The sequence below is a fragment of the Cataglyphis hispanica genome, chromosome 12 (assembly GCF_021464435.1).
Source record: "Cataglyphis hispanica isolate Lineage 1 chromosome 12, ULB_Chis1_1.0, whole genome shotgun sequence".
Taxonomy (NCBI): domain Eukaryota; kingdom Metazoa; phylum Arthropoda; class Insecta; order Hymenoptera; family Formicidae; genus Cataglyphis; species Cataglyphis hispanica.
Window position 1 is genome coordinate 7315894 of NC_065965.1, and position 27616 is coordinate 7343509.

The following is a 27616-nucleotide window of genomic DNA, read 5'->3' on the forward strand; positions in this document are numbered from 1 at the left end:
ATAATTCTTAAAATATTAATACATTAAAAAGAACACAAACACATTTGTCGGCATAATCTATTGTTTATCAAAATAAATAGTCTATTATCAAAATGAATTTTAGTTAATGGTGCTTAAAAGGCAATTTTTCTCACTTTATAAAATAATAAGATTTCCTCCGGTGTGATCGAAAGGTAGCTTAGGTTTTTAAAGATCAAAATATAACGCTATTAATATTTAAAATTTTTTTGTTCGCATTTCAAGGAACATTGCGTAAAAGTATTACACGACGACGCATAGTAGTGACGGAGTTGCATTCACGTGACATTCATTATTTGTTCTTTCGCAGAGTCTGTAAATGCGCATTTTCCGGTTCAGTGCATTATGCAACGTAAGTTGAGAGCTCTCTTGCGAGCTTTGGCTCGAGGTATCGCTCTTTCGAATGTCACGTTACGCATCGTGTAAAATTCGCAATTGCTCGCAATATAAGCTTGTATGTAAATTGAATTCATTATACGATCGAAAGAGAGCGAAAGAGTGAAAAAGAGAGGGATGCAGTATCAGAATTGTTTCGCGAAAATATATAGCCTAATTATCTGATTTAAATTCATCGTTCACTTATCGCTCGCTTTAATCCAAAATACATGACTTTTGATCGCAAGATTAATTACCTCAAATATTTAACGCTAGAATTCAAGCCGCAAATTCTTCGTTGCCTTTAATCACGTTTGTATATCACGAAGATCTGGACAGTTTGATAATGCGTGTTAAACAACAAGGATTCAAGTAATGTATAAAGAAAATTTGATCAAGAATAATATCAATAATTTCATCTATTATTACAAGATTACATTATCATGTACATAATCCTTTTATGTCATAACTAAATTTCTTGAAAATTGCTCCGAAATAAATTTATTTTTACACATAATGTTTGACAAGAGAATACATATTTCATATACAATGTGCGTCTTTTTATGTTTTATGTTTGATATAAAATCGCGCGTGAAAAAATGCAATAGTATAAGTAATATTATAATTTTTATTTTTTCAGCAGAATATGCGCAACGAGAGTTGTTTTGATCCTCGGAGCTTTCAAAAGTTGTCCGCTCCGAAATAAACCGCGGAAATCGTACAGGATGTCAGAGGAAATAAGAAGGAATATAAATCCTATGAAATCCCACGGCGTGGGATCTCCCACGTGTGCGCATTTCTAAACTAGAGAGAGGGAACATCTCCATTCATGAATCGGATTCTCTTCCCCGATTCACTCTTGTATATACATATGTTTACGTCATTTTGCATCACGCCAATACAAAACCGAAGCGCTTACCCTGTATCTCCTATGTATCACGTATATGTTATACGTTATCTGCAGCGCGAATACTATTAGTCGATCCTACACACATTAACAATTAACAATTCAAAACGTAAAGCGTGCTTGTGTAAAGCAACCAAGCGATCCGACATGTGTCTCGTGTCGACACAATAGTCCTTGCATTTGGAATTGTTGTTTCGTAACAAACGTGATTTCCGCGCGGACGCGCTTTGACGTATTAAGGACTTATCGACGGATTATTGACGATACCCTTTTATCACCTCAATGAACTTTGTAGTCTCAAAATGCTTCACTTGCCTTTTTTATGACTCTTTTAAGAGAATTAAAAATATTTTTCGTTTCATTATATATATATATAAACATATAATGATGTAGCAATATGAAATTTATACGCAAATAAAATTGCTCGGTGACAATTATCGGAGCAATTACATAAACAATATCTCATTTTTTTTCGTCTTATTTCGTAAAAAGTCTAAAAGCCTTTTTTATATTGTATATCATCCATCTTTGATTAAAGAGAAAAGAGCGCGATTTTTATGCCACAATAATAGCGGAAATAAATGTCGCCTATTATTTAAGATGTCCCCTGAAAAGAACATACCTCCAGTTCTGGTACCCTTTCATCCATCAAGAGGAAAATTTTGGGACCATCATCCGACATATCCCTTCTTTCGTACGATGATAGAGGAGCGGAACTTGTGAGGCCGATTATCGTCGTAGACGCCAGAATGCCGAGCAATATCATCGTGCAAGAAGAATGTAAATTAACAACGTTCATCTGAAATATAAATGAGGCATATGCAGACGATAACGTATCGGCAAAATATTTATTACGTACAGATTTTGGATAAAAAAAAATTTGCAGATATTGCTTTTTCCTTATTTTTATAACATACGTTCGTATTAAATTGCACAATGACCTTTATTTAGGTTGTATACATTTCTTCACATGGTATGATATATTTTTATCTCAAACTCTTGCATCATATGTATGCGTCGAGATAGGAAAAGTTTAAAAAGAAAAGATTTGCAACAGATCTATAAATTAAGTTTAAATATAAACCACGAATAATGATGAAATCAAGCAGGCGGTGGCAAATTTATGCCGTTATCGCGCCTAACGTTTTCTCTCAGCGTTCTTCCTATCCTCCGAAGCCTACTCGATCTGAGAACAAACACCCTTTTACCGGCTTTGTCCTTCGCCATCCATCACAGAATGATTCATGAGAAGGTGAATTTCAATGAAGAACAGCAAGTGAAAAGAGTTAGGTTGCGCGCGAGTTGCTTGTCGTGCCAACATCCACTAGATTTGAACCTTTCTATATCCCTCGATTCGCGTTAAAGCACGCACCTTTCGACAACAAGAGAGAGAAAGAGCAAGCTCATTAAATTACTTCGAGTTGCGCAACTTTTGCACGTAATAATGTTTCTCGCGAAACGTAGTGCTAGATTGTCAATAATGTCTGTACTTAAAATTCTTGAGACCTTTCTATTGTATCAGTAATACATTACACGTGTTATATTACATATATATATAAGTTCTTAAAGTTTCAATTTTTTTTTATGCATTATTTCTCAATTTTTAGCAACCTTTTCATCTTGCCGAAAAAGATTATTTTATTTTTTTTTTCAACTTTTATATTTTATGTATATACATAGATAAGCTCTTTTACTATTAGAACTGTCAGTTTAAATTTAACAATAGATTTTCATATCGCAAATTTGAAATAAATTTTTTCTCTCTTCACGAGAATGTTGAAACAATAAAAATTTTCAAAATTTATTATTCTTAATTTTACAAAATTCTATATTTATTTCAAATTTTTATGAATAATCATTATGACTGTATAAATAAATGCAATAGCAAAAAGATTAATATAAACTTACGATATAAGTATTTGAGTATCACTACGTGCGAAAAAAATAAATATTTCTGCGAAATGTAAATATTGCCATCATCGTCGCCGTCCGTCGTAGTCGTCGTTGTACCAACCATTATCGTCGTCGTCGTCGTTGTTGTCGTCATCGTCCAGGTTCATTAACACCAAGGGCTTAATTTGCCGCTCGTAATTTAGGGTTGCCGTCCCGCTTTTCAATTACCATGCTGCGAGTCAGTCGGCGACTCGATTTCAACGGCTCTGATTTTAGCTCTCTGCCACGATCTTTTCTTTTTATCGTGCGAAGCTTCGTCACGTGTCATTTTTAATTAATACCCAGACGAACAAATAGACGCCGGAATAGAGATTAGATATCTTGTCATCAATGTGCAATGTTAGTCCCGATGTGTGACTTTTTATTAAGCAACTTGAACGATTAATAAACGTGGATAAAAAGACCATTGGGATCGAATTATCACGAAGTATCACGGAATGTATAAATGTCGCGCTTTCCATATTTTTTATGTTTGCCCATTTCCCATTTCGTTCAAAATAAAACGATTTTTTTCTCGAGAAAAACGAGCATACCTTTTTGAAGACTTAGAGACACAGTCCTCTCTACCGTAATTTCTCATTTTAAGACATTAATTCAAACGACATTCATCAAATGAGATATTTTATAACGTTGTAGCAACGGTAATGTGTGTAAAGGTGCAAAAAAATAGAAAAGAATACGCAAGGATTCTACAAAGAGCAAACATATAATTATTCCATGATATATTAATAGTGTTCCCCTCTCTCTCGCAAGAAGATGTTCTTACCATTAATAAGTATATGTGCTGCTTTATTCTCGCTGATGATGACCGCGAAAAAGGCAAATTCTCGTATTATTGTTACAGTTTATATTTTATATTATATAGAAAATAAGGAGAATAAATATCATCATTTTATTGTAATAACCGCTAGCGAAAATATTAAAAACCAATAATATAAAATGCATTTGTAATGTGAAATTAAATGATAATTTAATCAAGATAGCTAACGACGCGATTGATCGAACCATCAGTCGTCGATGTCTCGCACGCACGCGCGCAAAATTCTGCATTAATAAATATTGATTGTGGAACCAAAATGTTTATCGACAAATTAACTTTCAATATTAATAATTATATCAATATATATATCTCAATTATATGATACTGTGTATACAATATAATGAATTCAATAATGATTAATTATAAAATAATGTCAAAAGAGTAATAACTATTAATTAATAGAAATTGTAAAATTGAGTAAGAAATAATAATTATCAAATCATCCCATGACAATTATCCCGATCAATCCCTCACTCGTGATCGATTCCAGTAGAAAAAGCCTTATCAAGTCAGACCACATGGCAAGTCTGGTTGCATTCATATATATATAACGCAAGATCTTTAATTCGAATTACCAAATTGTTTAGAAAAGCGTCACCAATTTTTTCCGCTTCGTTTTATGCAAATAAAACCTGATGCCAATCTGAAGACATGTTTCATTCGAGAGAGCTTAATAAAGTTATCGCTGTAAATGGATACGCGAATGTTGATTGAATTACCTTCTCGTTCTCCGAATGATGATGCGCGTCAACGCGTTAGTTTATGTAAGTGTCTGCTGATTGAGTGGCTTGCGTGAATCGAGGTGAATCACGCATGCAATAATGTGTCATTATTGAGATTGCTAATTGATGCGCAATCTTTCGCTTATTGATGCAATTCTTTCATCCTTCTTTCAACAGCTTTCATTTATCGCTATTTTACACACATCGCAACACTGCCAAAAATCCTTTTAAACCTTCGATAAAAGAAATATCTGCCAGCTTTGAATTAGGAAAATCCTTGTATATTTTCGAACGAAACTACATACATATAGTTTATTTTTATTTCCTTCAAAAAAATAAATAATTAAAACGTAATATTTTTGCACGTAAAGTCTAGTTCCTTACAAACCTTCTTTCCTAGTTTGTTCAATTTCTTTCAACTCGCTACTATGTTTCTGGTCATAAACTTTACTTCCTTGCAACGCGTGCAAAGTTTTGCGAAATTTTTCTCTTCCTCCTTTATTAATTTTAGTTCACATCAGCAGGATATTAAACTTGATTTTGCTTTTATACATTATGATTCCTAAATAACAATAAGATAAAAATAAATCGATAATTTTATATCACTTAAGAAAAAATCTTTAGTATAAAACATATTTTCAGTGAAATAACGGAATGAAGGACTACCTAGATTACTACCATCTTGACGCTAAGAATTTAAAAAATTATATAAAAATAAATAATTTTTTACAAACTAAAAGACAAACTTAGAAAAATATTGATACTTAGATTTAGTAATATTTTTTATTAATCTCATTCGGGGCATTCTACATATATACATACGACTGCTTATACCCAATATTTTTACAACCAATATATCTCTAACACGTTTATATAAATTGACGGTTATAGTGGATGCTGATATCGTAATTCGCTATTCGAATCTCATCAATTTTGCTTCGCCAGAATTTACGAAGATAAAGATTCATATTTATAAATCGCGAACATCAAATAAATTTTGTGTCTATTTGTGTTTCTCATGCTAGATTTATATCTTTGGTTTGAAGAAAAATTGATGTTTTTGAAATGATTGCCTTAATATTTATAGAATTTTATTTTTTATTATTGACTAGAATTATTTATTATAAAATTATAATTTATTCTCATGTATCACATAAAATGTCAAATTACAAAATGTAAAGTTTGTCTTTAGAAAAATTTTCAGAATATATTTCATCTGCATCATATTCAGCTTAATGTACTACTATCCGTTTAATTCATTCATTTACAACTACGAAATTTACATTTCTCAAGCTTTCCATAAATATCGCGCCAATTGTGGCTACATATTGAACTGCTGTCACAAGCTTTTATATGTAACGTTATCGACGGATTGTCAATAAATACGTTTGGAATAAACAACAGAAACGCATTGACACTATCAAACGTATATAACACAACTTGCATATATCCTAGAAATCTGTATAAACAGTGCAAAACATCTATGCAAAGTCGGACTGCATTCTCGCATCATCCTCTCAAAAAATTCATTTGTTTTGCTAAAGAATGAATAAATAAAGCAAAAAAAGTATATGCACGGAAAAGACAATAAAAATAGAGAGTCCATTCGCTGTACAAATAAGTTTGTAACTCACATGTAACGAGACATTTTTTTTCGCGAAAACACCGGGAATAATCTAATGTAGAAAACAATATATATATATATATCTTCCAATTAACATAAAAATAATTACACGCGCATTAACATACGTCAGATACTGTTTCCCCAACCACTCGATTTGGAGCAAAACAATGAATTCCGCTCACGCAACTTTTATACGCAATTACGACAATTACGCAATACCGTATCCTCATTTATGCAATTTAACGAGCTCGATTTTTTTTTAGAGACAGAATGCAGATAGACGTGTAATTCGCAGTCTTTGCTTCAGGTTTTCAATTATAGATCGTTACGTTTTCTGTACGAGAAAAACGAATCCAAATAGTAACAAGTAATTTAAAAGTTATATAAAGTAGACACTTGTAATGCTGAAAATATTCTATATTATATTATTGCCAAACTAATGATTTATTCTTATATTTTGTATTATATTATTGTCGAGCTGATTTATTCTTTTTTTTTTTTTCTTTTTAGATGTTTCGTAGAAAATATCCGTTCGCTCGGAGTATTCACAAGGCTTCTATATGTTCGTGATATAACGATACTATTCTTCGCTTTTCAACGATATCTCGTATATCAAATATTGCGTTAGTATTTTATAAAAATATTATGTATCATGACGTGCCATAAATCCAACGAATTTTTCCTTGTTATCATCTCGTGGTTTCGTTGAAAAGTATAACATTACCAATCGTAGTCATAAGTAGAACGAGTAAATTTGCAGTCCGACGTTTGAGCACATGTCGCGCTTTAAAAGTTGTTGTCTCTGTTTATAACGACATCATTTTCTCTACAAATTTATCAATACAAATTGAAACAAAGAATTCAAAGGATATATAATTTAAATATCGCCGACATATATCGCCTCTTGATAAGCAGCGAATAGAGTAATTATTCATTTAAGCATGATAACTTTCATTTATTTCGAATGACTCGAATGCATTTTTGCGTTAATCAGCATAAACGCGCTGCAGTATTTACGAATCAATTACGAGTTTCATCAACCTCGATAATCTGTAATTTCGCGTTATTCTCTGGCGCGGCATCGTTTATGCTGACTTGTTTATCGAATGTGAAGGAGCAAGAATTTGCGTTCTCTTTTTCTCTTTTTACCGATTCTCGATCCTTCCCAGAAGCTGGCACCAGTAAACAACGTCGACGATGCAGAATAATTCGTTCACACTGATATCTACCTACGCCAATCATCCGTGTTTGGTATATCGAACTTAAATTATTACTCTCTCTTATACACGTATATACGACGAGGAAATATAAATATAGGCGGAAAATATACCGGAAATAACTACAGACGCCCTTACTCAAGAAGATGCAATCTTTGAACTTTATTTCTAGCGAAAGAATTCGCTTCCTTGAAATCATTTTCTAATTTTATCGACAGGCATGTTAACAAATAGGAAAATATCCTTTTCTCGTGGATATAATGAATTGAAAATTAAATGAATTATATGTTGCGCCAATTTTAAATGTTATATCAACAGACATGTATTTTACATATTAACAATTCCCGAGAATCCAAATTTTCGTAAAATTGAATATATTGTTTATAAATAAAACAGTATTGTTTATTTTAGAAAATTAAATTTTTTTTATTGAGCCACAGAAAAATGAGCGATTTTAAGTTGCCGATAGAATACGATTTGCAGTAACAAATTACGTTTGATAATTAATCGGCCATATTATAAATGATTTATACAAATAACAAAAAATGATTGTCATGATTAATTTCGATCTGTATTGCGCAATTCCAAGAACAAACATTCTAGCCGCGTCAAATGTCAAAAATTTCGCGCGTGGATATATTTGAACAGCAGTCTCAAAAAGTCGAATGTATTTTCAAAGAAAATTTTTAACAAGTTTTTTGATGCGATTTAAAGAACAGCGGAAAAATAACAAATATTATAGCAAAATTAGTATATTTTCATGCTACACATTTTTTAAATAAAAAACATTTGTTTCCATTTTTCGAATTAAAATGTGAAAATTTTATTAAAAGTGAATAATATCATAAATTTATCGAGATAAGCGAATAAAAAATATAAAACTTAATTTAGAGGAATTGTATTAAAATCTCTTCGCAAAGGAGGTCGAATATCTATTGGAATTTTCATCTTTGCGAACGGCAAATATCTTTTATAAAGAATTTAGCAAGAATTGCTTTATATTAAGTACAGTAAGTTTCTTATTTTACGCGCCTAACTTTTTCTACCTTCTATTGTCGGCTTTCGAGAATATTCAAACGTTATTGGAGAAAAAAAATCATTTATGCAATGCAACACTTTACATTGTCATTAAAAATTCCTTGGACTTTATATTTCGCTCTTACTTTATAATCTACTAACGTATACAAGAGCTAGAAATATTTTATGGCATCTAAGTAAATACAATATTCTGAACGTGACGAAGATATTGTACAGACAAAACGAATTAAACAATATGGTCATGTAGTATTTCAAGAATTTCAACACCGTGAAATCAGATAATCTTGCGAGATTCTAATGCTGCTACGTGTCGCCGCGTAGCAGCATTAGAAGCTTTTTTTCGAGCTATGTGTATATATATATGTATGTGTGTGTGTGTGTGTGTGTGTATGAGTGTGTATTCTCGTAGCATTAAAATGAGCAAGAATCTTTATGCAACTGTCTTATTTATGTAACTGTAGAAAGAAATATTATTGCATCATATGTCTACATAAAATATAATATTTATTATATTAACAAATATATTATCCAGCATTATAGATAAAAAATATTTTTATCAGAATACATGTTTCTCATTGTAAGAAAGTATTACAGAAAAGGGTAACATCAGTTATTTCGCGATATAATAAAGGTCACGTATCCTTTTTTCCTTAATTGAAACAAAAGTAAATGGTGCGAGCTTGAAGCGGGCAATTAAGATGTAAATAAGGGGAATAGGTACAAGTTGAATCGTTCAATGTTCTAAAAAATGGCAGACTTATTCAAATGTCGTCTGCTTGAAGCGTTAACGGAGCATTACTTTAAATAATAGCGAGATGACATGTCATTTGCTACCTAATGTACTTTCGCGCGCGGATGACGTTTTAAATAGCTGCTTCTTTCATAAAATATCCTTTGTAATATAACAATCGCTTAATATTATGTTGTGATGTAAATTTTCATGTAACTTACTTTGTAGTCAATACTGTACACTTTGATTGAAATATTTATAATCTTTTTAGTAATTTAGTTATCACACATTTTTACTGAAAAATCTTGCTCTACAAAAATATGTTTTGTATTTTTTTTTTTAATAGAAATAATAAATTAAAAAAAAAAAAATAAAATTTCCCACAATAAATAATAATTATGTATATAATATCTGCTATCTTAAATATAAAATAAAAATAAAATTATTGAGAGAGAGATAATAACAAATAATATTATTAAAACATTATTAAGAATTTAAAACTTGTTAAAACTTATTATAATTTAATTTTTTAATAATTATTATTATCACTTTTAATTTTCTTATATAGAGAAATAGAGTTTATATCAAAGTTACATATCTCAAATAACGCCGACTAAACAAGACGTGAAGCCCACTATCTCTCACGATGCGATTCGCGTATTAAAGATTCATTCAACGAAGTACTCGTGCTCTCTTTTACAAAGAGTACTTGGTTCATTCATCATTTAGCCGATGACACGCGCCGATGCTGCCGCGCTTTAATTCCGGAGCATTGCTTTAATGAGCGACAATGTGGTCACGCGCCGCTCTGTCGTGGCGGTCGCACGTGACCGAATTTAATTTAGCCGACACCTTCGAGATACCTTTGAGTAATTTTTCATCTACCCTGTTCTTTCTTTCTGGTCTTTTTTTTTTCTCGTCGTACAACGACGCGTACTCTTAGATGTGATTTATACAAGAGTCTGATTTGTCTCTTACCGCACCTTATAACTCACTTGTTAAAAATGATTTTACAATAGATTCGCTTGTATCATCCCGATGTAATACCTAATATATTTGTGAAATTTAAATTTTCAATCGCGCATAATCGAAAAACTATCAATTTATCGTCACACGCATTTATTCGAGAAATTCGATGGGAAGCCAATGACAGTACGTATCAACTGCAAATAGAATAGTTAATCCAGATTTCAGTTGCACGGTTTACAAAAAGCGTGAAATCCGCTTTACGTTTATGCTTCAGCGAAGCGTATCATCGCGCGTATTATGTCCTATCGTCCTTTGCGTTTTATGTAAATGTCGAAGAAGCTTATGAAACTTCACTACGCGTGAGAAAGGAATCTTCCACGTCGCGGACTTTGCGGTTCGTCTAAGAATGAGTTAAGTCGACCTGACAAATTTCAGCGGCAACTTTTCCGACGTCTGAAATAGCAGCCGAACTGGATTAATGAGTTTTTTCATTCCTTCGATCCGCTGATCAGACGAGACATAAAGCCATCGTCGCCTCGCGCTATCATCTATTTAACGATAAATAACAAATGTCGGAAAAGCGCAAAGTTTCCAACTAATTATTAAAGAACAGATTCAGCTTCGTGAAAGTTAAGTGTCCCGAGTATTCGTGAATGTTAACAAAAGTTTGTTAACAAAGCAAAGTTCATATTGACATTATATATGCGCAGCTGAATCAGGGGTAAAACGTTGAATGGCCCGTATATTACGTCCGCAGTACTAAAGTATGTGCTAGTACTTTGATGACGCAAAATTCCGCGCGCGCTTGACCACTCTCGGGAAGATAAACGTCACGGCTTTAACCAGTCGTGAGACAAAGGTACTCAGAGTCAGCTGTTGAGGTGAAATGGGAGGGTATGCGGTGAGTATGTCACCGCCACGTTTTACGAAAGACAAAAGAGAGATAGGGCTTTATATTTAGTCGCTATAATAATGAATATTCTATGTAAATGCAGTACGCGAGTGATCAAAAGATTTTATTAGAAATTCAAATTTTTTCAAATTTTAAAAATCGATGTAAATTCATATATATATATATATATATATATATATATATATATATATATATATATATATATTGCAAAATAATTTTCTTTAAATTGCGATACGATTTTACGATATCAAAGATGTATTAAAATTAAATAATTAAGACTTAAATGCGTACGATTATAAGTAATATAATATTAACATGAGGTATTATTTACTATAGTATTTATCACAAGAAATAATTGTAATATTTGTAATAAAAAATTGATTAATATACGCATATAAATACAATAGGTAAAATAATTATAAAATATGAAAAAACGTAATATTGCTTTTTTCGCATTATATCTTGTCTCGTATCTTACGAAATAATAAATTCAATAAAATTGTTCACAGGAAGTATCCGCTTTTTATAATAACCGATGTATTGAATTCCAAAAAATAAAGTAATGAGAAATTAAAAATGACGCTTCGGGGATTAATATTCTCTATCGATTAAAAGCCAAAACCACAATATGTAAAGAAGGAGACAGCTCTTTTCAACAAGATTTCCTCAAAGAATCGTTTCCTCCTTTTTCCACAAGCTTATTCAAATATTTTTATATATGTATATATCATTCCCAGATAGCTATGCGATAAGCGTACTGAGAAAAATTGCTCTCGTCTAGAGTAATTAAAGTCAATTTTTCGTATTAATATTACGTAAATTGGAACATTTGCTTGGCCGTTATCGAGAAAATCATTGTCAGAAGAGAACGAGATCAATTCGCATGGAATCACATATGTTACGCGCAACCTCCATATAGTGTGTTTTCTTATACTTCGTACATAATAAATTTTTCTCTCTCGGTATCCTCGTGCACGTACGAAATCAATCAATCGTTCTCGCTCTGTTATTTCAACACGGATTTATCCGCGCTTTTCATCTCCTTCGCTCGTATTCGCTTGCACGAAGGAAACCTTAAGAGGCGGCAACTCGATGCGTTTTCCTCTGTTTCGTGAAAAATGCGCAGTCTGCCTTTATACCGAGGTGACGAGATGCTCGAAGGGAAAATTGAGGAGCAGTGCCGGTCAAAAATACAAGGCAATCAGGATGCAACCTTATGCCATAGGTCGACGATCGTGTAAATATAACCGAACACGACAAGAGGTAAACGAGAGCCCTGTTTGAAATTATTTTGATCACGGTGTCTCGGATTTCCTGATCTATGGACAATATCGAAGCATGCTGCAATTAGTTTGCATTAAATAAAAACAACCAAAAATACCGAAGGACTATCATCAAGGATCAAATTTCAAGAGAGTTGCAAATAAAAAAACCTTGCTCTATAACGTTGAATAGATTCTTTACTTTGATAAAATTTCAGCTTGCTACTCACTCGCAAAAAAAAATTCGATGTTATATATTTTAGGAAGGAACAGAAAAATAACGTTCCGATTAAACTTCTGCTAAAAAAAGATTAACTAAATTAGCAAGATAGAGAGAAATTAATAAAATTTAAAAAACGCGAAAAATCTGTTGAAAACATTTCTGTCATATTTTCTCTAGTTTCATTGTACAATCAAGTAAAGAGAGAACAAAGAAAGATGCTTGACTATTACGACACAATATTGAGAGAGCATACGATTAATTCGTTAGTTGAACAGTTTCAAACAATTTACAATAAATTATAAGATAAAGGAGCAAAATCATTCAATTTTTTCTCCATTTCTTTGCGTTAAAAAAATGTAATACTATTCTGTTCATCATAAGAAAATATTAAATATAGTTGGAAAAAAATTTATCGTAAATTTTGTCTCTATATTATCTCGAATCGCCTAGTTGATGCATCGTAATAGAGGCTCTTGCGATAAAATCCACTCGCTGTGCCTTCAATTCGAAATACTCTCCTAATCATTTGCATATCGATTATCTGTTAATAGCGATATAACATACAAACATTACGCATATGTATGCCTGGATTCCCACAACGCCAAACGATTCACCTCGTAAAATGATAAGTAAGGGTAGTAAATCATTACTTTAGCATTGCATGTTTAACATCACGATTTCATTGGCGACATCATAAGACAACAACTTTTCACGCATTTTCCCAACGAGCGATAAACCTTTTTCATCCGTTTTAATACGAGTAAAGTCACTTTTCTTGTAAGTGCATAAGCGATGTTAGAGAGAGGATTTACAATGTCTCTTGAAAAAGATATAAGCACGTAGGCAATGAAGATAAATTCACGTTAGCATGATATAAGACAAAATGTTTCTAAATAATATTACGCAAAATATTTCGCTGATTGTTAGTTAAATTTTTAAATTAATTATTTAAAAATTGTTAATATTTTTTATCAATACTTACTTTAAATTAATAATTTCATTAAAATATTAAAAGTTATCTAATAAATTAATAAAAATAATTTAATAAAAAAATAGAATAGATCCAAATTTGCTTATATGTATTTATACTTGTTATATACATAGGTATATGTATGCATATACCTATATATACTGAAAGTTAACTCGCTATTATAAAAATATTACTATTGTAAAATTTAGATAACGATTTGTCAGAATTTCTCGATCATAATTTCATTGAAATGCAAAGGTAAGGAAGTGAAATTAAGGATAATGTCGATACTAATTCATCCTCTTTAGCATCCATAATACACTGTTATTAGAGTAGTGGTTCATTAAGTAGTGTTCAGTGAAGGATAAGATGCTCTCAAATCATTATCCAATTGGCGTAGCTAACTCAATCACCTTGCAATAATGAGCCAACAGCGGCGGTAGCAAATAAAAATAAATGACAATTAGCGCATATTTTTAAAAAAAAAAGATGTAATTAGATCGATACCATGTTTTTTCTATTTCACTAAATAGCAATATCGCTAATTAAAAATCACATTTCTAAAAATAATCGAAAATTGATGTCATAGAAAAAGACATAAAACTATATACGTATAGCATTTTAATTTTACGAAAAACAATTTCCAAAAATTTTGCTTTTATGTTTTATAAATTATTTCTTTTTTTTTTCTTTTTCTCTCTCTCTCTATCTTCGACTTCTCTCTTCTCGCGCAATAGTATCAAATTATCATTTACAGATATCTTAAGTTACGAATATTTTCGCGAAAGATTCTCTTTTCAAAAAGTGCGTAAATTATTATCGCAAATCGCGTGATGTGAGACTCGCAAATGAGAATTAATTTTAATTCCTATATCGATCGTACCTTGCACGGTAGCGTTTCCGTTGCAAACTGGTATTGAACTTGTCATTATCGCCGCGTTCGTCGATGACACTGCGAAAGTTTGCTTACAGAGAGCTCGGTCAACCCGAGCACGAGCGTAAGCGTCAAGATAGCGCGATTTCAGCTCTTTGGCGCCGGTTACGCAGATAAAGCTGCGCCAAGCGCCGGCTTTAGTGCCAGCAGCAGCAGCCTTCGGTGTGTAATTGCTTCTAATTTTATACACTTTTATCGTTTATCGTCGCCGCCGATTCTTTTTCCGTCCTCGGCTGGAGCTACGCGTCGCCGTCGATCGCCCCCGGTCCACACCGCCCGCGATTCGTATTCGCGATAAATCTGCGTAATAGTGGCACGTGGTACCCATTGTACACACGGGGTCAGTATTGTCTTAACACATCAATCTGTATCGGGGCGCGTGATTCGTCTCGAAATATTCGCGTCTCATGACTGTCATGTTGATTTTATTGATATTAGAGAGAGACGGACGATAAATTTATATTATTAATCAATTAGAAAAAAAAAAAAAAAGTTTTCTAATAATAATTTTATTCTGCTGTAAGACAATGTTTACTTTTCCCAAAGAACGGTCATGATAAATATTTAGAGACGAAACACAGGCGCCGAATATACGCTTGCAAATTCATATATTGAGTTTCTGACCCCGTGTGTACCAAGTGTTCTAATTACATATCGGCGACGACGACGAAATCGTCAGTCTCTTGTGTAAAAATCGATCGACGAATGCGACATTCGTCGCGAGATAACAATTGCTAACTGCAAACGCGATAGGAAAAGCTCTACTTTACACAATCTAGAACGAATATCCTTTTACCCTCTTATTTATATAAGCTACGCGCCTTAAAAAATGTTCAATAGAAACATTAAAACGTTCGCATACGTTGAAAAACAAAACGACATGTTTGTTTCTGTAAATGAAAAGTAAAGAATGTAAAAATATAAACATCCCGGAAGCAAAGGATTACTCGTACAAAACAAAATTTCGTCGCGTTCCGTTCTTTCACTTGCAAAAAAAAGATTGCGCATCTCTATTTTTTAACTAGCAACAGCATTTACACGTTGTTTGATTAACAACTCGTTTCCTGTATTCTATAATAGATTATCGAAAAAAAATTACTACGATAAAATGTATCTTCAAAAATGCGACCTACATTCGACACATTTTTAAAATTCTACAAATCGTATTCCCGCGAAAATATATTATAATCGCCATGTCTTGAAAATAATGTCTCCTTTCGTTTTCAGAGTTTTATTATAAAATAATACAATGACGCAGAATTCAGATTCTTCTAATCTAATTTTGTTTACAGATGAATAAAGTGAGTATATGAATAAATATATTAGTTGATAAAAATTAGGTCAACTTTTCTGGCATTGTATATATACATCCTTTTCAATGCATGTAATTAATTAAATGTAACTAATTGATTAATTAAATATTTTACAAATTATTTTATATCTTTCATGTTATTACAAGAGGATATTTATGAGATGTTACATTATCATTGATAATTCTGATTACACTTATGCGAATTACTTCAACCGAGCTTACCGCGGTTCATCGTAGTGCGTCTGGAAAATCAGTTAGTTGAATCGCATCGCTGATGATCTATGCGGTTATTAGCCTTAATAAGCTGCGGCGATTCGATTATGTGCCCCCCCTTCTGGGCGCACGAATTCGATAGATTCGAATTGTAAAGCGGTTAATCGCTTCGCATAAATCTCGATGCAATTTTCCGTCTTGTAAGAATCTCAACTTAATGAAGAAAAATTCTGTTTAAATTTTGAATATGAATTTTGCCGACATTTTTTTTTATTTTATTATTTGTCGACATTATAATATCTTACTTAAAATATGCGTCAAGAAATTAAACATTTTGTGCAGCTTATTTTTACATATATATTTCAATCTTTTATGAGACAACAACTGAAAAGGAGAATCCACATTTCGTATGTACCACAATAATAAAACAAACTGTAATTTTAGCAGTTTCGTCGTTCATTGACTTTTAAAGATGCACTGCGAATTGAAGTGAATTTATATAAATTTAATATAAAGTTAAAAAAAAATGCTTCAGGAAAATGTGAATGAAAGTGCGCACGCGACAACGGGAAAAGGAATCGCGCAAAGGAAGTTATCAAAACCGTAAATAGAATCGTCATACACGTACGTCATACGCGGGCAAAAGATATCAAACTAATCTTCACATTCATGAGATACTCCTGTGGATGATATTGGACGATGAGCATCACACCTCAAACAGAAACTCAAAGCTCATCTTGAGTTTCGTTCAACGACTATCTCTAGTTCGATGCAATATTATCCGCGAGAACGATGCGAATCTAGATTAAAGCTTTATACCCTGACCTGTGGACGTTAAACACGCGCCTGCTAGATAATATAATAGAACGACGTGTAATTCTAGCGGCATAATGTTTCATCGTCCATTGAGTTTTACAAGTGCATTGCGAATTGAAGCGGATTTTGAACATGAATTTAATGTAACGTTCTAACAAAAAAATCCTCGAGCAAAATATCAACGGAAGTAGGTGTGTATTATTTAGATACCTCACATTGTCGCAACAAGTAAGAATAGATAATCCTGATTAGAGAATTATTGGACTATTAGGCAAAATATCAATTTAACAATCAATAATTCTCGAATAATTTTCAAAAAGTTCAAGCAGTTCAAATAATTTTCAATTCTAAATTTTTCACATTTTATATTTCTTACAACGTCACATTGATGTGTCGAAAAGTGATATTACAAAAATTCCATAATTCTCTACGATTACTACCTACTTAAAAATTCGCAAATATTTCAAAGAATATAATTTTATAAGAAAATTAAATCGTCAAGTAATAAAAGAGAGTACTAAAAGATATACTTGAATTTCTACGGAAATTAGCTTTTTCATATTTGAAATAATTCAATAGTTTGAGAGGAATAAAATATTTACGAATTAAAATGACGCATGGTAGGAAACATTTGTTGGTAAGAATTAAAAGTTAAGACGAGAGCGAGAATGATTTTGTTCGACCTGTCAGAACCGGGCACACTGTCGATGCAAAACAATCGCCGTGTTCCACGCACGATTACTCAAGAGGTTCGCACGAGGTTATCTACTCGTACATGTCGAATGGAAAATCGATCGTTTAACGTGCTCGAAACTTTCAATGAAAAAGAGAGTTCTGCCACGGATTGTAATCCCACGTCCATAGGTATACGTGCAACCGAAAGAAATTCGATTAACGCCGCGATACAGAAACGCTCGTTTCGAAATGTCACTCGTGCCGATTACACGAATTGCCGGCAATATTGAACGCATCACGAGCTGCATAGAGCGCAGAGTGGCGCAATAAATTTGAAAAATTTCGATAAAAGCGCAATAATCGTATATTATTTAACTCGATTAACCAACTTTGGTAATTGAAAATTTAGAGATTCTCTCTAGAAACTTGAGTATTTTTCATATAAGTATATAATACAATATTATCATTGCTATCTTCTGTCAAAATTATTATAAGTATGTATATACATAAAAGATATTATATAATTAAATAATAAGTATAATTAAGATGAAATTTAATAAGATACAATTATGTAAATGTCAATTTTAAAGAAGAAATTATATACAATTCCATACATATATTATCCTACAAAAATTGTTTGATGAATCGGATAAGCATCCCCTTCATTTAATAAACAAACTAAACATTGCTGTACTTTTGCTGTATTAAAAAAGTTTTAAGCTCTCAAACAATATCCAGTCGCAAATCTCACGGGGATGAACTTTCTCAACTTATCAGTATTATCGTTAAAGTACTGTCGTCATGTTTGATCGTACAGTAAGGTAAGTATTTTTATAAATCTTAAATTTTTTTCTTCACATGGTTATTTTATTATAGTAGTAAAAGAACTGTAATGATAATTTTGTAATTTTGTTTTCACGCAACGAATAATGTTTACACTTTTGTAATTAAATTCGATTTATTTATGAATAAATTCATTAGTATAATATTTTGCGCTTTAACTTACTTGTAAAATGCTAATGAATAAAAAAATTAGGTTGTTAAAAGTCTGCGTCTCTTGGCATTAACAGATTAAATAAGTTTTATGTATTTCCTCGTATAAATTATGTCAAAAATATTAATCAAATGTATGTTCAATAATCAATCGACTCCGTGCAATAAACGAAATTGCTTATAACGTAAAAATATTGAAATAAATAAATAAATCGCGTTGCAATTTATCGTTCACCGAATCATGATTGTATGGCGCGGGTTTAGATAAATGGTCCAAAATGATCCTCTAAACAAACGAAATTTGTGTAAACGCCTAGGCGAACGTAAAGAGGGAGTCGAACTCGAAACCGTAAAGACGAGATCGAAAAGTACGAGCGGGAAATAGCTAATAACGAGGTAGAGCCGTGAAGCGATGGTGGAGCAAAGCGAGATGTATAAATCCCAGAACCTGGGATAAATCGCGACGCAATATCGAAGGGATCCAATATACTCGACAATATACATACCCGTAGAAGCCATAGCCGCGGGTTTGCTCCCTTTTGGATCCATGCCATTCAATCAAAAAAAAAAAAAGAACTTTGACGTTGAATGCTTGTTTTATCATCGCGACGTTTATCTCGCGGAATTATACCGATCCGTGCATTTAATCTCGCTTATCAAACAATTACGGCACGCCCGTAAGAGCGTGATAATGATTCACCGACCTCAGGCCAGCTGTTAAATGTCTAACCTCCGAATATATATTCCTAATTACAATTTTACCGTATTAATTATGATTTAATTAACGTTATTATGAATTATTATTATACATAAAATAGAAAGGTAAATGTATTAATTTCTAATTTATACCGGACCCGTGTCTTTTTTTATTATATTACCCTTTTATATTATATGAAATATAAACTTTGTTCTTTTTTTAACACAAAATCCTTCTCTCGCAATCGAATTAATTATTAAATAATATTACATAATAATTTTATCACTATATAAATATTATGTGTAATGTTACGCGAGCTCTTGTTTACTTAATATATTGGCATTGGTATAGTCAAATAATAAAATATTGAAAGAACGCTCATTCGAACGTACACAATACAATTTTTCTTTCATAAAAGAAATATAAACATCTTTACGCAAAATAAATGCGGGCCCATATAGACTCACCCTTAGAGAGTTCAATTTGGCGAATAAATGGCGACATTAATTCTTGAGCAGGAAACGTTACGAGTAAATAGATAAGTGAAAAAAATGGAATTATATATCGAAATAAAATAAAAATTATTTATTTTTGTCCCTAAAAATTAAAAGTAAGAGGATAATTACGTGCATGTTCCATTTTCTATTAATTCGATATTTAATCCGATATTTTACAATAATTCGAGGGCCTGAACTGGGGCCTTGCGCATTTACGGATCATTACGTGTGAAAGCCAATGCGTTGCGCCCTTATAATCACAATTAAATATCATATTATTTGGTAAGCATTTATTATTGATCCGAATATTAATTGGTTGATATTACGAGCACATGAGCGCACCCTTTGTTTGTATATAATACTTATATACAGTGTGCGCAGTGATTAGTGATTATATTCGCTATGCTTCGTAAAACTATGTACATAGAAAATTTAATCAAAATGAATCTGCCCGACAAAGCGTTTGACGACGAGCGAGACGCACGATGGTAAATAATAGACTGTCCTATTCTCCGTGGGTTACGTTTTTGATTTTCGTATAAATTAGAATTAGCGCGCGCTATGACGTTAAATTAGCATCTAAACAATTTTGATTCGCGACGTTAACATATCGATAAAGTGTAAAGGTTGAATTTACACAATAAGCGCGCTGACGTGGTTTATCGGATTATCGCAATCGATCGGTGTAAATAAATTTTATTATTTATGCTATACTCGCGATAACAAACGTATAGGCCAGCCGATCGGGAAATAGCATATGTAAACGTATATGTATACACACATACATTTGTATTATTATTCAATCGTAAATCGCTGGTAGAATAATGGACCCAGAATTTCCCAGATAAAGGATCAATCAAACGTTAAAATAATTTTCGCCAAGCCAATTTACATCAATTTACTTCTTTAAAGTCACCGTGACTCTTTGATTATGACACGGTAAACCATTTATCTGATAAGAAGACTACATTGAAATTGACAAGTATTGAAAACAAATGTCAAGTTTGTTTTCACAGATAATTTTCATACCCCACGCGAGATCAGTCCTCCTAGCCATGAATTTGTTTTCTACACAAAATTGTTTTGTACACATCAGATTAATATTAATACGTGCCGAAAGAAATAATGTGAATTAAGTTTAGCCAATTATATTTCCCGAGAAAATGCTATCTTGAATCTTATCCCTCTTGGACGCAGTCAAAATAAAAAAACTCGCCACGCGAACAGGAGTCACTTACTTGTTGAATTTGCGAAGATTCCGTGGAAGGACCGGCCCGGAGAAGAATCCTGGATTAGTAATCTCTCCGCGATTTTTTGCCGAAAATAAAGAAGCGGGAATGAATGAATTTTCTCTTTCAAGGAAGACGTGAAGATGTGCGAGGGGTGACTTTGCCGGTGACTTCCGACTCCGAGTCGATCGCGAGTCGTCAATATTAAAACCGTCTGAACTGAGATGAGACGAATAAAACCGAAGATGTGACAGAACTCGATACACAGTGATAGCGACGACGGGGTCGTGAGGATGATCTGGACAGGCGCCTTTAACAGGTGGCACGCCGGAGTTCCTCACTGTCCAGAGTGCTAACGACGTGTGACGTCGACGCCTCGGTGCGAGAGGGCTTTTATAGCCGGTCGGTGCCGCCGACTCGACTCGACCTCCACTCGGCAGTCTCTACTCGACTCGGCGCGACCTTCCTGCTTGCTTAGAGACTTTTTTAGCCCTATCAACTGATTTGTCATTACACCCTCAAACTCTTCCATACCATCCGCCTGCCTCTTTCTCCGTTGCGGTATCCTCCCTCGCAATTATTGTTCGTTGTAGGGAAAGGATCCATAAAATAGACATGCGATCTCGTTTAACGATGCGCGCTCGTCCTTAAAACATTGTCTGTCTGTGCCCGCCCTCGCTCTCTCATCACACGATTCTCTCGCAAAATGATAAAGGATTAAATATCTTCCTTGTAAACAGTTTACAAGTTTTTTTTAATACTGTCATATGTATTATCGAGTTTTTACTTTAATGTCATATCATTTTACAATCTTATAGTGTTATTGACTGATAAAGATATGCATTGTTAAAACTCTTTTTAAATTATTTAATTAATTATTTAATTATTTAATATATGTAAAGCATATATTATATTATATAGCATTAGAATTTTCTTTCCCTTATATCTTTTCTTATAGAAAACATTAAAAATGAGCATCAATGTGTGCGATAAATTATATAATCCAAGAAATTGGTCTGCTCCCACGAAACAAATCAGTTTCTTTTCATCCACCTCGATATTATATAAATGAAGAAATTCATAGATCATTAGAGAGATTGCAAAATACAAATTTGTCATTAAACTATTTTACATCTATTCATGAAAATCTGTGTTACTCAGAAAACGTGAGGCTTCGTGTATATAATTCATATATAATTCATTTGTAAAAATTTCTTTTAACTTATTCATGTTGAATAAATATTGAATTAATTAGATTATACCCAATTAGATTTTGCTCCATCCGTTTTATAAATGAATGAGCACCATTCGAAATGTGATATATGTCAAAACAGAATATTTAATTAATTGATATTAATCTTGCTCTTACCAAACATGTACGGAAATATAAAAAATGTATATGAACAGCGTGGGATGAAATTGCCGAACAAATCATGAAGGAACGGTACCTCTTTTTCTTTGCTTCTTTTTTTTTATTTGCCGTTCAGTAACAATACATGTAAGAAAATGCTATGGCATACAATAGCCTATTGTAAGAATATTTCTACTTCAAAGTGAGCGAAGATAAAAGAACAGATTGAAACGTAAATTATCAACATGAATGGATAAATGTTAAGGTGCGCGAATAAATATGCTGTAAATTATTTAATTTCATGAGGGAATACATTTTATCATTTCCGCTGTAAAAGAAAAATTGCTGAATGATTATTGCGTACAATCTTAATAGATAGATAATACACTATTAGATATAAGAAATATGCAATACAAAAATATGTAACAATATTTGTACTAATAATACTGTTTACACACGTGCCGTCGCGTTTATGGACCTATATGGAGAGGTGCTAGTGATACTGATTGTAAAAATGCAACATCTGCATAAACACGATAATTAACTGGACACGAAGTTAACTGGATTTATGCCAGAATTCGTTCCAACTATAATTCAATTATATTTCGAAAATAGCAATGGAACATCCTACTTGTTGCCACAGATTTTTATTTAATATTTTCCATTACATATATGCGTAAGTATATTCGCGAGGAACATCATATGCGAGCGTAACATCTACAAATACGAACGGCATTTACGTGAAACTTTAATGACACACTCTGATATAATAACGATGTTTAAATAAATATGATATTGTCACGTATTTTCGTAAATGTTTCTTTTACAGATAAATAAAAAAAGATATATATATATATAAAAGTGTATAACATTTTATGCGACAATAGATACTGCGTAAAAAAACATTTTCCCTCTTTTTTTGAAACATCTCGTATAAAAAAACGTGTTAATATCTGCTACTTTCAATTCACGAGAACAACATAGCAATATAACAAAACGTGTAAATACATCCAACTATGTAAAGTAAATAATAAAATATCAAAAAATCGAGTCGTCCATAGTTTTACAAATAAATGTGTTTACAAGTAAAATCTAAAAATGATGTTTAGACAAAAAAAAAAAAAAGATATTTTATCGTTGTCAAAGTTTATCACAAAATGGATTTGAACAAAGGAAACATTTTAAAATGATAATGAGCAAGAGTCAAGACTCAAATGAGAGGGATAACAGATGTTTGTTTGAACAGTACAATTTACATATAAATGCCATGTCATTCATGAATCCAACGGTCGACGAATAAGATTCACTACAGTATGATGACGAATATATTGTCGAAACCGCTACTCGCCGCGCCACTGTGAAATTCCACCCTAAAGTAATTAAGCAGCGCGTCATCGAAGTGCAACTTTATGATTGCGTTCAACATCGTCCCGCGTCCCGCCTGGCCATCTCTGCTATTAGCACTCCCATCGTCCGGACTCTGTCCTACAGCTCTCGATGTCGATATCAGAAACTGATAGCAGCGATATGGATGTGCATACCAATCTAGATATGATATTGCAAATTTTTTCTCATCTAGTAATTATCGAAGTATATGTTACTTTACGTTTAAAAGCACAGTGATTATGTTCGTTTCTAATCTGATTATTATATGCACATATAAATTCAACTTTAGGAGAATTAATTAATCAAAGAAATTATCAAAGAATTAATTTATCAAAAAAATCTATCAAATAGATGTTTTTCATATTATTTGTGATTTATGTAAATGATAATGTAAATGATCCATCGCTGTATAATTAAGTACCTATAAGACAATAAAATATTCATGGAAAATATTCGAAAAGATGAGTGGTTGTGCCTTGAAAAATCAACTAGTTCTCGCAGTGGAGTAACTAGTCGTCTGAGCCGACGCTTGATCGAAATCCATAAAATTTGTCAGAATTAAGAATAAAATAGAAGTCAGATTTCGTATTTGAAAAAAATCATATGAAAAAAGTTACGCGAAGTAAATATGATCTCATTAAATCTTTTGAATCAATTTTTTTCATAAATACGCTAATTTCTAATATATTTATTAAAAGAATTACTGCATATTTCTCTCTTGAAATTAATCCTCCATTAAATTAATACAAATTAATAATACGCTAAACGCGATAAATATATCACGACCATACTTTTTAAATCAGCATATAAATTTTTCTTAGGAACTGTAATATTTTGAGAATACGAAACAAATGTTTTTCCGTTCTGTTCTATTATATTCACACACGTAAAAAGGCAAGAGAGATAGAATCCACAAGGAGCAAAAGGAGCAATTTTACTAATTTAATTACAAGTCGACGACAACATATCGTGTATCTATGTGAGATTGCTTTACAAAAGAGGAATACCACACGTGATAATCCACACATATCTAACACAAAGCATCTAACTAAAATAAAGAAAAAAGTATATTCCTTCGGTCTTCTATAATAAAAAATAAAATATTGTTGTAATATTCATCGTAATAGGAAACTTTATTTTTAACTTTTACTATTAATTATTATCTTATTCGATATTATAATATAGTATATAATCGATATGACCGGCAAAATAATGGAAATGATCAAAAAGATTAATCGAAAAAAAACTATAATATATCGTTTAAGAACGAGACATAAAAAACATAAGAGAATTCGTAAAGGAATTTTTTCCGAAATTTTAATGGTTGCGCTCTAATCTCTTTCAGTTTAAGATAAAACAAAATTAGACAGCAAATTCCAGTCATGGAATTGCCACATGCATTTAGATGCAATCACGACATATGTGCGTGCATAAATGTGTAGGTGTATGTGAGAGGAACAAAAGAGTAGAAAGCTGCACTCGACTTTTAGCGATCTACGACGAAGCAGGTGTCGGATTAAAAGCAGAATTAATTAACTCGTGTGCATGTGCACTCCACGTGCTCGTGTGTATTTATATATATATATGTGTGAACGCGCGGGTATTATCGATATTTTATTCGCACGCTGTTGCATCGGCGATCGCAACGAACAAAAGAGATCAATCATCCATTTCATTCGATTTCGCGGCGGGATTGTGCGCGACTCTTTTTTGTCAGATGAAAAAAACATGCCCAACGAGACGCGGCTTACGCGCTATCAACGATGTACCTGTAAATGCTTTGTAACCGTTTGCGATGTGTCGCAAACGAAAGAGAAATGAAAGAGAAATTTCAATAGGAGATTTTGTATTCGATATTGTGACCTGGGACTGATCCTACTCTAATCAAGATTTCACTATGAAAACTTTCGATATATCTTATAAATTCATGAGAATAAATAGATAACAAAATTTATCAGTTAGTTTAATTAATTTAGTTCATTAATTTTAAAAAATTTAGAAACTTCATTCAAAATTTGATCGTGGAAATATTTAATATCTAAAAAAAATAGAAAATTTGATTCCGTTTAAGAAAATCTGCTCGGAATCGTTGTATAAAAGAATAAGTATATAGAAACGAGTTAAATTAACATTCTTCATTTTCCAAAACTTTTTTGTACAAAAAAAGGTACACACAAATTAAAACAAATCTAAATCTTTTTTTTAATTTTGGAAAAGCTTAATGTGTTAAGTGTTTGTTACACATTTTCCATAATTTCGCTACACTTGTACTTTGGTATTAAAAACAATATGGACGGAAAACAGACTTTGCTTTTATATGCGTAAATTCTTCTAGAAACGTAAATTTTGCGTCGAAGAATAATAAGTTACCAGTGCGTTAGTATAAATAATATTGCAAATATCGATATAACATTTACGTGCAAAAGCATTTCGAGAGCCACGCACTCGGATATCCGTGGCATTCGACTCGAAGCATCGGGGAAGCCCAGCGAACGCATAATGGAAACGAAGCACAAGTGGATCGATAAATGCAATCAGACCGACGAGAATTACATCGTCGTGTTTCTGAATTAATTATTTCGACTAGTTCTGTTTCTTTTGCCGAATATTTCGTTAAATATGTTGTCCTTTTGAAACTGTCACAATGGTAATGTCTGTTATTTGCCCGGAGGCGAGTAGGACAATGGCAAGACAAATGTATTTTAATCAAGATCTCGCATCTCAAATTCAGGGAATTGTCGGATTAAATCAGGTATGCGATTAAATGACAACGTTAGATTTCCGTCAACGACTGTTTCTTGAAGCGTGAAAACTAAATGTTTGCACGCATCACCGAGATGGAGATAGTGACGTGACGCGTTTGACAATGTTAAACGTGTAATATGCATATATTTGGCAGAGAAATTGCAATTGCCCGATCGGCGCCCGGCATCCTACGAAAATTTATAAATGCAAATATATATATATATATATATATATATATATATATATATATACATGTATGTATGTATATACGTACGTACAACACCTATACAACGAGAACGTGTTCTCTGTCTATATAATTACAAGTTACGAGCACGCTAATGTCAAATCTCGCAAAAATCATGGGAGAAAATGTGCTCTTGTAGCGACGTCGTAATTCGCAATAGTGTCATGCGGAAAAAAATTCTATTATTTCTTCTACCGACTTTAGCTATCGCGAATATCAAATAAAAGAAGAGCGATATTATTTGGCATATATATAAACGGTAATTATTTGATCAAAGTAAAAAATGTTAAAAGCGCAAAAATATTTTACTTTCTCGTATTTTAATTATTTAATTCATAAAATTGATACTTGAAAATAAAGAGAGAGAAAAAAAAGAAAGAAAGAGAAAGGTGTCTATTTAAATAAATTATCGTAAATAAATAATTAATTAATCATCTTATGCAATACATGTTAATACACATTTTAATCTGTAAATACTGATTCGCATAATTTATCCAATTTGTTAAAAATTAAGATTTATTAAAAGAGTGCTTTATATACTTTTCTGACTTCAAAACGCTATATCTGATTTTGTTTAAAAAATGAATACATCTCGATTTAAGCAACGAAATATTTACTAATAATCTCACGTTTCTTCCTCTCATTTTTTTGATATCTTACAAAATTATAGTTATAAATTAAAGTTGCAAATTATATATAACCTATTACATTTTATTTAATTGCGATAAGAGATCGAGAGTTGCGTTTACACAAATAATTGGATAAATCTTAAAGTTCTATGCA

The 27616-nt window shown here is 32.2% G+C and overlaps 1 protein-coding gene across 4 annotated transcripts in view; it reads right to left on the reverse strand.

The window, feature by feature from the left end:
- LOC126853782 (diuretic hormone 44) overlaps positions 1 to 27616 on the reverse strand; it is a 32813-nt gene that overhangs the window by 2363 nt on the left and 2834 nt on the right. For 3 of the 4 annotated variants that reach the window (XM_050599847.1, XM_050599846.1, XM_050599848.1), the window contains exon 3: positions 1923 to 2099. In XM_050599847.1, the coding sequence (XP_050455804.1) occupies positions 1923 to 2099 (177 nt within the window). Of the gene's footprint in view, positions 1 to 1922; positions 2100 to 21116; positions 21450 to 27616 lie in introns of those variants that run through there. The other variant, XM_050599849.1, reaches the window with a different exon arrangement.